This window comes from Pezoporus wallicus, unplaced genomic scaffold (assembly GCF_028554395.1).
Source record: "Pezoporus wallicus isolate ANWC-B61680 ecotype Strahan unplaced genomic scaffold, APGP_CSIRO_Pwel_v1 contig_4684, whole genome shotgun sequence".
In the NCBI taxonomy this organism is placed as follows: domain Eukaryota; kingdom Metazoa; phylum Chordata; class Aves; order Psittaciformes; family Psittacidae; genus Pezoporus; species Pezoporus wallicus.
In genome coordinates this window covers 2431759-2446293 of record NW_026637499.1, presented here as the reverse complement: position 1 = coordinate 2446293, position 14535 = coordinate 2431759, and the positions used below count along the sequence as shown (strand labels likewise).

General features: G+C 53.5%; 1 protein-coding gene across 1 annotated transcript in view; it reads left to right on the top strand.

Annotated features, from left to right (window-relative positions):
- Positions 1 to 208: 208 nt before the first annotated feature.
- Positions 209 to 14535, top strand: part of MEGF9 (multiple EGF like domains 9) — a 48342-nt gene continuing 34015 nt past the window's right edge. Inside the window, exons 1-2 of the mRNA XM_057405977.1 lie at positions 209 to 260; positions 1138 to 1479. Coding sequence (XP_057261960.1) covers positions 209 to 260; positions 1138 to 1479 — 394 coding nt within the window. The remainder of the gene's footprint in view (positions 261 to 1137; positions 1480 to 14535) is intronic.

Here is a 14535-nt window from a genome sequence, read left to right as displayed (position 1 = left end):
GGTGATGCAGATGCTCATTGCCACACACACCTCTGGGCAGGGACGGGCAGCGCAGAGCCACCATGCCCACAGTGCCCTGCACCATCCTGCCCTGCACCATCCCACAGAGGGATGCATGGGGATGGCAGCTGCCCGTAGGGCTCCGTGATGCTCGGCACACCTCAGCATGTAGCCACGTGCCTTTGTGTTGATCAGAGTAGTGTTTACCATGCTGCCTGCATCCTCCTCCAACGCACATGAACCAGCCATCACCCAGGTGGGTATGAAGAACTGATGTATTTGTCACTGTGCTGCCCAGCCGGGATGGGGGGGGGATTTGGCCGCGGTCACTCCCTGTGCCCATGCCCAGCAGGACCAGCCGGGATGCTCCCCCAGCTTTCATTGTCCCTATGGATGGGTGGGAATCAGCTCCAGCCGGATGGAGAGCACGAAGGGGAGCGGGTCATGGAGGTGTGGAGGTGGGCAGGGGATGGAGGGGGCTGCCTGCGGGGTCGCGCTGAGCTTTAGGGGGGTACCCCCAGCCTCTGGTCCCCTCCAGGGACCTGGAGCGCTGCGAGCATCACTCCATCGGCATGGACCCGCCGCAACGGGCTCCCGGCGCGGCCCCGCGGATTTGCAAAACGGGGGGGGGGGGGAAGATTGGTGGGGGGGTGGTTTAATTTTTAAACTAAAAAATATTAAAAATAATCAAACCCATGACTAATTAAAGATTACATTAAGAAGAGGGAACACCCGCACACACACAGGAACTGGGGTGCTCGGGGCGGTCCCTGCCCGCTCCCCGGCCTGGCACCAGCTCCGGTGGGTGCCGCCCCCCCCTTCGCCACCCTCACAATGCCCGAGCCCGCCCCGCTCCCCGCTTAGCTCCGCCCCCTCCGGCCGCTGATTGGTCCCGCCGCGCACAAAGAGGTACAAAGTTGCCGTCAGGTGGGGCGGGCGCCGTTCTGATTGGCTGTGGCGGGCGAGGGGCGGGGCTCAGCGGGCGCGGCGCTGTCAGCCGGGCCGGGGCGAGGCGAGGCGAGGCGGGTGCCGCCTGAGGGGCAGCATGGCCGGGTGAGGCGGGCGGGCGGCAGGGAGGGAGCCGGCGCTCCCCGGCCCCGCTGGGTGCAGGAGGCAGCCCCTGGGTGAATGAATGAGTGCATGGCGGAGCGCCGCGCCGCAGCATGAGGCACCGGCCGAGCACCGCGCCCGGGCTCGCCCTGCTCTGCCTCGCCGCCCTCCTGGCCGCCGCCGCCGGGCTGCCCTCCAGCCCCGCGCCGCCCTCCGAGCCCGGCAGCGGTAGCGGCGGCCCCGCTGAGGGCAGCCCCGGCACCGCCGCACCGCCGCTCCGCACCCGCGGTACCACCGCGCCCGCCCGGGGCACCGCTCCGCCGCCACCGCCGGAGGAGGAGGAGATGGAGGCGGCGGCGGTAGCGGAGGAGGAGGAGGAGGAGGAAGAAGAGGAACAGGAGGAGGCGGCCGCGGGCAGCGGCCCCGCAGGTGAGCGCCTCACGCGTGTCCGTGTCCGTGCCCGGAGGGGAACCGGGACGGGGCTGCCCGCTCGCTCCGCCGGCGGACAAAGGCGCGGCCGCGGGCGGCGGCTCCCCGGCCCCCCCCACCCCATCCCGGCCGCAGCGACCCCCGTGCGGGGCGGGAGGAGGCAGCCCCGGAGCTTCCGAGGCCGAGCCCCGTGTGCCTGGAGCGGGGCTGGGTTGAGGGGCAGCGACCCCCGCACGGGATGGATGGTGCGGGGTGGGCGGGCAGTGCCCGGGAGCCTTCGGCTGTGCCTGACTGGGTGCTGCAGGCGTTAGGGGTGGTTTTGGGGAGCGGCGGGGTGGATGCTGGCTCCGGCGCCCCGGAGCATCCTTTACGGCAGTGCGCTGTGAAGCCACATCCTTCCCATCACAGTTGCATCGGGGTAGTGTCCAGCAGGGAGGATGCTGGCTTCGAGCATCACCGGGTGGGTGTCTTGGAGGCAGAGTTGGTTTGTGGGCATCAAGGTGTCCCACCTCCGTGTGCTGGCAGCAGAATGGTGTTAATGATAACTTGGGGTCGCTGGAGCCCATGTTCTTACCTGGGTCTGGAGATGCGCTTGTAGCTCATTGAGTGCTGTGAAGAGCCCACGCTGATGTGGTACCCGATGGGCATGCAGGGGATGAGAACCAAAGGGCTGCTTCTGTCCTGGGGGACGTGGGTCTCGGTGCTGCCTGCTCAGGGCCTGGTCCTGCCCCTGTTGCTGTCTGGGGTCTTGTATAGACCAGAGGAAAGTGTTACTGTAGGGGGAATGTACGGGATTGTCAATGGAGAGTGTGAGGAGGGATGAGGTAAAGGGCAGACAGGAGGGCTGTGCCCAGCTGAAGCTCTCACTGGATGTAGCACTGGATGGCCACTTGCTCACTAGGACCTGAAAACACTGATGGTCTTTGAAGCTAAGGCTCCAGTTGACTTGTAGATTAAGCAGGAAAAACTCCCCTGGAGTCCCTGGATGGAGCTCTGTCCATTTTACTGGAGAACGCTGCTTCTCTCTGCATTTCCAAAGCTTTATGTTCCCACACATGCAAAGGCTGTTGCACTGATTATTGCCTTTTTTTTTGTATTTATTGTTTTCTCCTTGCTGTGAAGATGTCGAGTTTAAGTGTGTTGAGCTTCCTCCAGTGTGAAAGGGATGTAATCTGCTGCTCTGGTAGCTTTAGCAGCCTGAACAAGTGGATTAATCAACCTGGTTTATTTGGCTGGAAATATAATCAGCTGAAGATCTGGAGTCTCTTGTTTTCAGGCTTTAGTTCCTCTTGTTTCCATTGAGGTTTCTGTCTTTACTTTCTCTGGAAGAGACAGAATGGCTCAGGATTAGGAATTGCTGATAAAGAAAGGAGGGGTTGAGTTTTCTTAAAGCAAAAGCAGTTTGCTCTATCGTGCCATGATCAGACCTCACCAGCGACTCATCTGGCTTGTGTGAAACCCTCTGGGTACCAAACAGGGGATGCACATACTCACCCGGAGTTGTGTTGAGCATGCATTTCACTGCCTGACCTTGTGTGTTGTGTTTGGTGGTATCAGAAGGCATCTTCTCTCCCACCTTGGGCTCCAGTGGTTTTATGAGAGCATCCCTATCATAGGGACCAAGTGACAGCTGTCAGGCTAGGGGACTGGCTTAGCAATGGCTTTAGGATGCTCTCGGGTGCCTACATATGGTGCTTACTCACATAACATCCTTTCGTGTCTGGTGCTAAGGATGAGAGTCAGGAGGGTTTGTGTCTAATCCCATCGCGTCCATGGATCCCCTGTGGCCTGTCCTCACCTTTGCATTTCAAATCTCACTGGGGAAGTGGGAGCACTGATGAGGAAAACTCTTCCCCACCAGCCCTGGGTGTGCTGAGTTTTTACTGTGGAGGCCAGCATCACCCTTTGAAGTCTGGAAGTGCTAATTATTAATGGCTACAGCAGCTTGATCTCAAAATTGCTCCCTGGTGCCTTTATGCTGTGGCGGTGGCCAGGGTGTGGATGCATGGGCAGATTATGTCCTCTCACACCGGCTTATTTGTTAGTGTGGCTGGTTGAGATTAACCTTGGCTGATGGGGGTTGCTGTGTGCTCATGGGTTGGATGGGTTCTGGGGTACCAGGGGGTCAGGTGGCGGCAGGAGGAGATGCCGCAGGATGCGAGAGCATCCCCCTGTGTAGCATGCAGTTTGTGGGCTTTACACCAAAGGCACAATAAAGCCACTGGGCACCATGGGTTCAGCTGAAACCCTCCTTTTGCTTCAATTCAAGCATGTTTTCAACATCCCTTTTTCAATTCAATGGGTAATTAATGCATTATATGCCTTATTGCATGAAACAAATGGGCCTTTTCTCATGCCACGGCATTAGTAAGGCTTCCTTTGATGCTAATGGTGTTATTACTGATAAGAAACTGGTGTGAGAGTCCTCCCATTCCGTGTTTGTTCAGTGCTACCAAGATATAAGTTCCAACTTCAATGCATTTTTCTCATTCTGATTTAAGAAGCACTTCAGCCCCTCTGAGCTCCTGCTCACTCCTCTCCCATTCTCTCCCTTTTCCCCGTATCCCGATGTTTGTTTTTCTTTCCAAGCCTGTGATCATGTTAAAACCCCGGATTTTGTCTCCAAGAGAAGTAAATGGCTAATCCTCATGTTTGTGGAGACAAGCTTAGGAGTATCCCCTGCCTTATCACCAAAGCCTCTAACACCCGCCGCAGAGGCTCTGCCTCTTCCTTTGCGTGCAATGCTTTGGTTTTAAAGCAAAAGCTGGAGCTTTGCTGGGGGAGATGACTTAGGGATGGATGCTGCTTGCATGGATGCTCGGTGTTGGAGCAGAGATGCGGCCAGGGTGGTCCTGGTTGGGCTTTCCCTGTCTAAAGAACAGAACTCCTCTCTTCCACCCATGTGGTGAGCAGTTATGGGTCTCTTTGAAGGACATTTTGCCCTGTGCATAGCAGATGGGTGGGCTGAAGAGCCCAGACCTTGCACACCCTCGCTGTCCCCATACAGAAGAGCTGTCCCCAAACCCTGCATAGAGGCACCTTTAGGCTATACCAAGTGCTTCCCTTCCTGACAGCATTGCCTTCAATCCCCTGTGGTTCCCATAGCGTGCCACTGAGTCGCCACGTCCCAGATGTGAGCCCGTGTCTGTCTCATCACCTCTGCACCTGATGGGAGGGGACAAGGAGCAGTTGTGCCGCCGGCACCGGGCAGGAAATGCAGGTGGCTGGGAGCAGTTATAACCACGGGAAGGTGTCCTGTGCTGCTGCGGAAATGGGTGAAAGCTGAGTCAGGGCTGAATCAGGCTCCAGCCTCTGGCATGGGGCCACCGCTCGCTGGGATGCTCGGAGCCCAGATGGAGGAGGTGCAGCCAGAGCCCTCCATTGCTGGCTGTGGCTTTGGGTGGGATTAACTGGTTTAGCTGGTAAAGAGGAGCCTGGCTAATCGGCAGGTGCAGGGAGATGGAGTGGACCCGGTCCTGATCGCTGCCTTCATCATCCAGCTCAAGTGGAGGGGTTTGATTTAGTGCAGAGTGTGTGGAGAAAAGTCTGTGCACCCCATGGGGGGCAGGTCTCTTGTGGGGGTCCCTACAGCACTGGCACTATTGAAGGGGAAAGACTCTGGTCCAGGCCGTGGAGCCATCAACAGCCAGATCCTGCCACACTGGGGCTGTGGTCCTTGAGGGGTTGGGAGCTTTCACATCCCAATGGGACAGAAACAGCCAAGTTGCTGAAGGCAGGTTTGGGACATCTTGCCAGTGCTGGTCCATTTTGCAGCTCTGGGTCACTCCTCTTCTTCTCATCCAGCCATTACACCCTTCAGTAGAGATCTTCCCATCTGAGTTTGCCCCATGACCAGCTCTTCCCCTGTGCTCAGCATGACCCAGGACTCTGAGGGGTGCACATAAATGCTTCATGCCCATGTACCCCTTTTGGTTTTCCAAGGGCTGAGCAGCAAGTGGGACTCAATGACTGCAATGGGCTTTCGCAGCCTTAAAAATCTCCATCGCTTTAGGTACAAGCTTGGGTCCTGCCTGAATGCCCCTGCTCTGCCACTGACCCAGTGGGGGGCACCAGGGGGGAACTGGGGCTGTATTGATGCTCATGGCTTGGGAAGGCAGCTTAAGCTTTCCTTGCTGAGGGCTCAGGGTTGTGCTCAATGTGGTTACTGAGATAGGTTCTTTCTGAGATGTCAGTGGGATTTACATTTGTTAAAGATATGGAAATGAAGCATATAGATGTGAAGGCTGAGAATAAGGAAGATGATCTCTGGACTTGAGATCAGTGCAGGAGCATCCAGGGTGGCGAGTGCCTTTTTTCACTCAAGTAATAAACTGTGGGGTTTGTATCTTTGAGCTTAATATAAAGGGATGTTGCCCACAGCAGAAAATGTCACTCCCTTGCTTCCTCCTGCCTCCACGTTCCTGTCTGAGTCATTCTTGAATCAGATGCATCCAACTGTCCTGACTCAAGATTTTGAGCTTCTTGGACTTAGCGATGCTCATGAAAATCGGGATGTTTCTGGGAGGATCTGCAGAGCATCCTGGGTCTTGTTTGCTACCTTCCCCCTGTAGGGATCAGTGCTGGGATTTTGCTGCTTTCCTTTTAAATGGTACCCACTTTGGCCTTGATCCTGCCCATTGCCTGGCATGGACAGGGCTGTTGCAGAGGGGCAACACCACTGCAGTTAAGGAGTGATGGCAACAGTGCTCATCTCATGGGCTACGCTGAGTGTGTAACCTCAGGGAGTAAATAACCCCCATCATGAGGGGATGTGGTCCTTGTGCTGCCCCGGTGCAGCCTTGGAGATTGGCTTCAGCATCTTGGGGTGTACCCAGATGGGTGGTTGTGGTGGGCATTGGGTGTCCCCATCAGCTGTGTCCGCAGCACAGGGACATCAGGACATCCACACCCCATGGCAATGAGCACGGAACAGGCTGTCCCCAGGGAACAGAGGCCCCGGATGCGAGTCTGCTGAAGTCAGGGGAAAGATCTCAGAGGCTTTCTCTTTGACAAGAGCCCCTGGCCTATAAATACCCAGGGCTAAGTCATTGTGGTGCTGCTGTTTGCAGAGCCAAGGCCAGCTGATCGTCAGGAAGCGCTGTTGCGGGTGCGAGGTGCTCGCTGGTGCTTCCAAGCTCTTAGCATCGGAAATAGATTTGTGCCTGTGCTGTAGCAGGGATTTCTCTCGCAGCCATCTGGCTAAGGAGGGAAGGCTCCTTCTGCTTTACCTCTGACAAGCACTTGAAGTAAAGCAACAGCATAAAAACACGTGAAGGAGCTGGAATGCTCTGCAGCACTTAAACCACACCTGAGCCTTCAGCGAGCTCTTAAATGTGGTTGCAGAAGGGTTTGGGCTTGCTTTAAGGCTCCTGCCCTGGCTCTTGCTCTGTGTCTGAGCTCAGAAGGGCTGCCTTGTGCAGTGAGGCATCGCTCGGTGGGTGGAAGGGACCAGGGGGGCCGAGTCTGGCACTTTATAATTGGTTGGGGATATGAGTATGTGCTATGAGCTAAGGGCTAGATGGCAATCTCACCATCTGCCCTGCCTTGGGGGGGTCCCTGTGTCTGCACCACCTCGGGAGACCAGAACCGGTTGCGATTCGGTCTCATTAAACTGGCTCAACCCCAGGGTTTCGGGATTTGCTTCGTTGGGTTGGGTCAGGCTGTGGTTGGTTTTGCTTTGCTTCTGCTTCCAGGGAGCTCGAGGTTCCTGCGCCTCGAGGCTGCGCCGTAAGATCAATGTCCTTGTTGTGCTTGGGGTGAAATCCATCCCAGTTTGGAGCTGGGGGCTGCCAGGGGAGAATGCTCCCAAAATCCCACAGGGCTTGTCTGGAAGGGTCTTTTATGGCATTAAAGCGTGTCAGTCTGGAGGCATTTTGAGCAAGACATTCTGGACTCGGGATAATCAAAGCTTATTTGTTTGGATAGAACTTTGTTCGCCCCTAATTCAATAGGAGACTTCCTGGCAGCGCTAGTCCTGGCTCCTCCACAGCTCCCTCTGGAAGATGTCACCTCTTCTGATGGGGTCACTCACTCCCCTCATCTCTCTACTCCCTGCTTCTTTACAGCCAGCGATGCCTGAACGTGGTCCAGCTCTTCTGCATCCCAGCTGGTTGGGGTTCCATAGCAGAGCGGGTCGGGGGCACCCTTTGCTTTCAGCTATTTCATCGCGGCTTGGAATGCCCATGGGGAATGCTGGCTTCACGTGGCTTTCCTGGATTGTGCCTAGCTGCCTGTGAAGAACAGACCATCCAAACACAGTGCTGGAGCACTGAGCTGCCCAAAGCGGCTCTTTTGTTGGAGGCTGAACTCCTCCTCTGGCTGATGCTCATCCAGATCTTCCCATGCAGAATTCCTATTGCCCTTCGTCACATCCAATGCAGCGGGGCTGTGATGCCGGACAGGCTGCCAGCCCTCATGTGTGGCTATAGCTCTGCTCACCCCCCTTCAGGACTTATTCCCCTTGCTCTGAAAAGGACTTTTGGGGTCTCTGCTCCTGCTTTATGCATACGTGGGTCCTATTCCAGTAAGTGAGGAGCTTCCCTGGAGCTGCATGAACTAATGCAAAGCCTTAGTGCTGCTTCGAGTAGGATTTCTTTCCCTGAACACCTGCTGTATGAATGAAAATTTGCCTTGTAAATGTGACTGATTCAGCCTGAGCATGAGATGGGCGCTTGCTTTCTGCCTGGAAAGAGGGGGGAAAAAGGTAAAACCTCGAAGGTTTTTCCTCTTCAAGCAGCTTGGCCTCGAAACCAACGAGAAGCCCAGCTCCTTGTTTTCCCCATTGCCCCCCATCCTTATAAATAAGCCACCAGAAGCATGACGAGGCAAGCATCCCTTCTATTTATAGCTTGTGCTGCTCCACATGCCTGCTTGAAAAAGCAGCCAGCTAAATGGCTCTGCAGCCTTTCAGCAAAAGCCTTGATGACACTGGCATTCTCTATGCATGGGTAGATGTATGTATATTTAAAGGGGGGTGGTGAGCGTTCACACTAAGCAGGCAGGATGGTTTCTGCAGCAGGGATATTGCTGCTGAGCAAAAGGGAGTCCCTCTGTGCTGCCCTGGCTCACAGGAAGGGGTGCTGGCTTAGTTGGTAGCCCCATGGCCTTTGGCCAGCATGGGACTGATGCTACTGGGGATACTGTGCTGGGGCTGGTCCTCCCATCTCTCCCTAGCCCTTCAGTGGGGCCATCACTAGACAACACATACACTGATATTCCCCAAGCTTCCTCAGATATATATATTTTGAAGCTGGATTAACCCTTTTATTCCTTTTTTATTGTCCTTTTTGGCATCATCTGTGTGTAATGAGGAGGCTGCTGGTAACCTTTACCTGTTCAACTGGTCCTGCCACTTCTCAGATGGATCTGCTTTATTCCTGGCAAATGATACTGCCACTGTTTTCAGGCAGCTTTACTCTATTTTGACTGACTGGCTGACTGTATTAACTGATAGCACTGCTTGGGCTGCTTTGATCCTGTATTATTTATGGAAATGATGGCATATAACTCTGTGTAGCTGATTAATGCTTGCATGTATTTTTAATGTGCTAGTTCTACTGTTTGATCTGTGCTAAATGATTATTCTCTGATGTGTTCCTTTCGGTTCCTTATGAAAAGGATATTGAAATGGACTGTTTGTTTTGTTGCTTTTTGTTCCTCTCCCACTGGTCTCACCTTGTGCTGGGTTTTAAGCCTTCGCAGATCGTTCTCCCAGGCATGGCCCTGCTGCTGTCAACGTGGAGCATTTACACTTTAGTGCTCTTAATTTGAGCGTTTCATTGGTGGCATCACTCTGAGTTCATCCCTGTGTGTGTAGTCCTAGGGAGACAGAAAGTGGACAAAGAGCCATTAAGGTGATGCTCAGTCCTTGTGTGCTGTTGCTGAATCCCAACGTGGCTGTGATTCAGGTCCAGCAACACCTGAATGAGAAGGAAACTGGCTTGAATTGCTGGGGTATCATTAATGCTTCTGTGGCCGGTCACAGGATGGCAGGGGCTGGTCGATAGTAAGGAAATGACTTTAATTGCTGGGGAGGGGTGTGCTCAACCCGCCGCTTCCTCCCTGTGGTGGGAGATGTGGTCGCGGCTGGGAAGGGACCGGTGGACCAAGGTGATGCTTCCCCCACCGCATCCCATGACGTGCGCTGCTCCCAGCGCTGCCACCGGGGAGGGAGCTTCACGTCCTTCATCCCTCCTCCACAATCCTTCCCCTTCAGCAGATATGGCCAATGGGGTGGAAACCAGGAGGTCATTGCAGAAGGACCATCTGTGAGCTGGAGGATCAGCACTTCCCCTCCCTGAGGGCAAAACACAGAAGTGGAAGATGGTTTTTTTCCCCTTTAATCTATATATTTTATCTCCTGCCTTTCATAACACCTCATTTTCAAGGGACAGGCCAGGGTTGTCTCCGAACCCCATCCCACACCCAGTGTGTGGTCAGACCCACCTTCTCCCTGGGCACACCATGCTCCAGCAATAACAGGTTGTGAGGATGCTTTCATGAACAGTACTGTCAAGATACAAAGCAATGCTAGCTGAAAACCTCTCGGTGCAGGCTTTCCCCCCTCTTCTGAACAGGGTTTTTTGTCAAAATCGGCAAAATACACATTTCAGCAAAAGATCCCTTTTCCTTTAATGGACTTTTTCCATTGAAAAGACTTGAAACTTGGTGTTTTGTTCCTTTCCTCCACGTTTTTTGAAGCTCCTTGGTCCATGAGAAACTTCAATAATTCCCTTTTCCTCCTGCCCTCTATTTCAAGACAGATATAAATATATATAATGTATATATTTGTATAGATCTGCTTTTTTGTTGTTGGCTGTAACTCTTGCCTTTTGTCATCAGGAACAAAGCAAACATCATAGACTGTGTTTTTCCTGCTCTTCCTCTGCTCCAAACCAGAGACAGGCTAACCTGAGCGCTGCAAGGAGCCAGTTATTTAGGGAGGAACATCGGGATGGATGCACCACGTCAGGGAACAGGCAGGATTCCTGGATATGGCTCCTACAAACCAAATTGCTTCCCCAAAACGTGTCTCGCTTGCAGACTCATGAGTAATAGGGCAGAGGCATCCACACCTTCCTGGTGCTCTTCCTTTGTGGATGTGGAAAGAGGGCACAGTGCCTTGCGCAATGCTGGCACTGGCACAGGCTGTGTGTGTGTGTGTGTGGGGGGTGTTTCCATTCACCCTTTCCTACCCCAAACTCCAGCCTGAGGGCTGTGGGGAGCTGCAGTGGGATGCAGTTGGGACCCCAGGGTACCCAGAGAAGGTGGAGAAGCTGCTCCAGGTTGTTGATCCAAAGAAAAGGGCTATTGGAATGGAAGCGGAGCACACTGATCTGTCTGCTCTTGCCTGGGCTGGGTGTTTGCTCACTTTGTGCCAGCACAGGAGATGTCTTTGCTGGAGCCTCCCCAGCTCTGCCTTTCCCTGCTGTGGCCAGCTGGGTTTTTTCCCCATTCCCAGTGCTTGAAGAAGGATCTTGCGGGGGGATTTGCCTTGTTTTTAAGCTCTCGGACACGAGCACATCCATCCCATCTCCTGGCACTCCTCTCCTCCAAACAACCATGTCATATTAAGCTCTGTCTTGTGGGTTTTCCAGCAATGCCCCCCTATTCCCAGGCAGCGTTGGGGGATCCCTCACTGGGGTCAGTGGGCTGCATGGCATCACCACCTCTTGCACAGCATCCCCTCTGCTGTGGGACCAGCTGGTGTGGGGAGCAGATGGGGAGGTGGAGCCGGGCTGCTGGGCCAGGTTACAGGCTATGATAAAGCAGAGTGATGTAGAAAACTAAATACCTGTTATCAGAGCAAAGCAAACAGAGCCTTCAGCTGCCTGCAGCCTTCCTCTCTTCAAGGGCACGGCGTGGAGCTCCCTGTAAAAGATGCTGTGTTATTAATTCGCTTGCTTTGGCTTGGTGCTGGTGTTGAGAAACCCAAGCTTGACTCCACATAATGAATAACAAACATTTGTCTGCATTTAACTGGTTTATTGTGAGCAGTTCTTCTTTTTCCTCCTGGAAGTTTACAGTAAGCTGTCGGCAGCGCGGCCCTTTGACGTGGATTAGCGCTGATGCCGTGCTGTTGGATCTCCCCATTCTTTTCACATCTTGGTGTGGTTTCTTTCCAAGGGAGGCTTTTGTGCGTGTCTAATCCAGTTAAAATGGAAAATAAACAGGAAAGGGGCTGAGCTCTAGGGAGGCAATTGGGTACAAGGGCAGTGCTGGCTTCCATGCAGGAGAAGGCAAGCTTTGGGGTGGAATGGAGGGGATGATGGTCCTGCTATACCTCAGAGAGGATCTGTCCCCCCCAGCACCCCAGTTTCATGCCTGGAGCAATGGGTGTCACTGCTCGTTGGTTTGCAAACCCCTTTAAAGCTTCTCAGTTAGGTGTGTAGACAGTGAGTTCAAGCTTATGGGCTGGGGAATCAGTGCTTCCCACTCTGCTTCGCCACCTGTAGCTTTGTGGTCCCTCTTAGGGACCTCCCTTGTGTCCACTGTTACATACATACATGAGCTAGGCAGCCCTTAGAGCTAATACCTCTCCCCCTACATACATATGTATGTATGTCATGCCAGGTAATATACTTAAGTGTGTGCTGTATCAAAGTAGAGCTTCTCTGTGTGTGTCAGGTACCTGCAGCTCCCCTGGGTTTGGTAGGATTATGGATGCCTCTTTGCAGATGGGACTCGGATGCTCTTTTAGCAAGGCTTCTCTGGCAGCAGAGCCACTGGAAGGGGAGGTACCACTCCTCCCCCTGCAATGCCAAAACAGTCATTATAAAGCCCTCAAAAATGGGGAAATGGTCAGTATAGAAATGTCAGCAAGCCTCTTCTGGCTGACCCTCTGGCTATGGAGGAAGCGCTGCGGTTTGGAGCTTCATTTTTGACTTGGGATCAGGCTTGTTTTTGCCAGCCCAAGACTGCGTGTTCTGCCTTGGAGGTAATTCCCCCTTGGTGATGCTGTTCCTGTTTGCAAGATGCGAGTGGTGCTCCAGGAGGCTTTGCGTGCACATCAGTCCTTTGGGTTTAGCATCTTGGTTCAGACTTGGTCTTAGCTTAGTGCCTAAGCTGTTGGTGACATGGGGAGAGCTGCACAGTGACTGAAACCCTTGTGCCTCCATCTTTCCCATCACACTCTTAAGGCTCTTGCCTATTTAAAGAGGATTTGGCTGTTCTGCAGGACAAGGCTGTTACCTGTTGAGCTCTATTGTATTTGTTGTGGGGGTTTCAGAGTACTGGTTTCGACTCCGAGTTGTTTGTGGTTGCTGGACTTGTGCTGTTTAATGGAAACACCTTCCTCTTGAAGGTGACCTATTGCTGGGAATAAATACAAACCCCATGGCTAAGGCAGGAGCAACGGTGTCCATCTGTGTCAGCAGCAGCGTGGTGACCAAGGAGATGGAAATGCAAACCTGATGTGCCGCCCTGAACGAAGTCAGGGTAAATCGAAGGGGAGCAGGAGGCAGAACCTGCTGCGGGTGGACTTTGCCCCTGCTCTGTGTGCAAGGGGTGGAATTTGTGCTCTCTAAATGTATAACACCGCTGCGATCAACGGAGAAGGGTTTGGAGCACGGCTCGGATGCACTGAGGTGTCCCTGCTGCTGTCTGCTCCCCCTCAGCAGTCCCCAGCACAGAATGGATCTGTTTCATTTCCCTCTTTCCACTGATAAGTGACGGCTTTCTCCATCCAGGTGCCTTTTTCCATGACGTGCCCTGGCCCGTATCAGTTCCCTCTTTGAAAGCTCAACTTCTCTTCCGTAGGCTTGCCAGCAAATATTGTCTCATTGCAGACCTGCACCCCGGTTTGGGAGGTGCTGGATGAAAGCAAAGGTGAAATAACGTTCTTAAAGGGGGATTAAAGCCACCCAATTCAAGCTGGAGGGGGATGCATCGCTGTCCCATGCAAAGTGTAGCAGGGCAAGCAAAAGGCTGCATTATAAAACACAGGAATAAAACCCACGGAGCAGGAAACCCTTCTTCCCAGCTCACAAGGCATTTTCCTTGCTCTGTCCCAGCAGCTTGCTGCACATTAGAACCTACAGCTCCTTGTTCTGGCAGGAGTCACGGTAACTCCAAGTTAGCCCGTGGCACTGTGTCATCATAACCTTGAAACAATGGCAAAACCTGCCTGAAACCAGCTGTGATTACTCATGCTTCGTGCTGTCCCTCTCTCCGGCTGGAGTATCTGCTATGGTAATTCCACTTATTAAGCAAGGAGACAAAACAGGGAGCCAAGCTGGGGAGCAATGAGAGATCTGGGACTTGCTGGCTTCTGACTGTCAAGTCCCTTCTCCCTTCTTCTGTGCAGCCTTTAAAGTGAATGAAAGAGGAAGAAAGGTACTTTTGCTGTTTGTAATGACTAAAAGTCTGCATTTAAATGTGTTTATTTAGAATAGGGAGGAAAAAAACCCGGGGAAGTGTATTGGGAATGAATCCTGTGATGCTGAGGCTTTAGTTCATCCCTGAGCTTGTAAATGCAATGAGCTGAGAGGGACGGGGGTCTTAGCTCAGGCTCTGCAGAGCTTCTTTTGATTAACACTTTCAGTAAGTGTTTATTAACACTGTGGATAAAAGAAGCCTTTGTTAACGGGGCTGTCCCTTTGCTCCTCTGGTGGAGGAGCTGAATCTTAAAAGGAGCAGCCCTGGGCACCTGCTGGAGTTACTGATGGAAGTTTTCATTCCAGATTTTCTCCACAGGCTTCAGCATAACTCAGCCTCAACCCCTCCAAAGCTGCTCTGCCCTTTCTTCCTCCTTAAAAAGGCCCAAAACGGTGTAAAAAATGCCTCTTGCCCCTGCCCTGTGTCCGCAGAGAGCATCACTGCGTGCTAGACCAGCTGAGGAGACGTGCACGAGCCCCTTCAGCAGCTCTGCCTTGAAAGGATTTAAATAGAGTTGCTCCTGATGTTGGCTGTTGCTCATGTGAAGTGCCATGGGAGAGGGGAGTCTTCTGTATGGGTGGAGAGGGCGTGCTGTGCTCCATCATGGAAGCTCCTGTGCATCCAGGAGGTAATCCGGTGATACAGGAGGGACACATCCGCCTGGTCCCACGGTCCATGGGG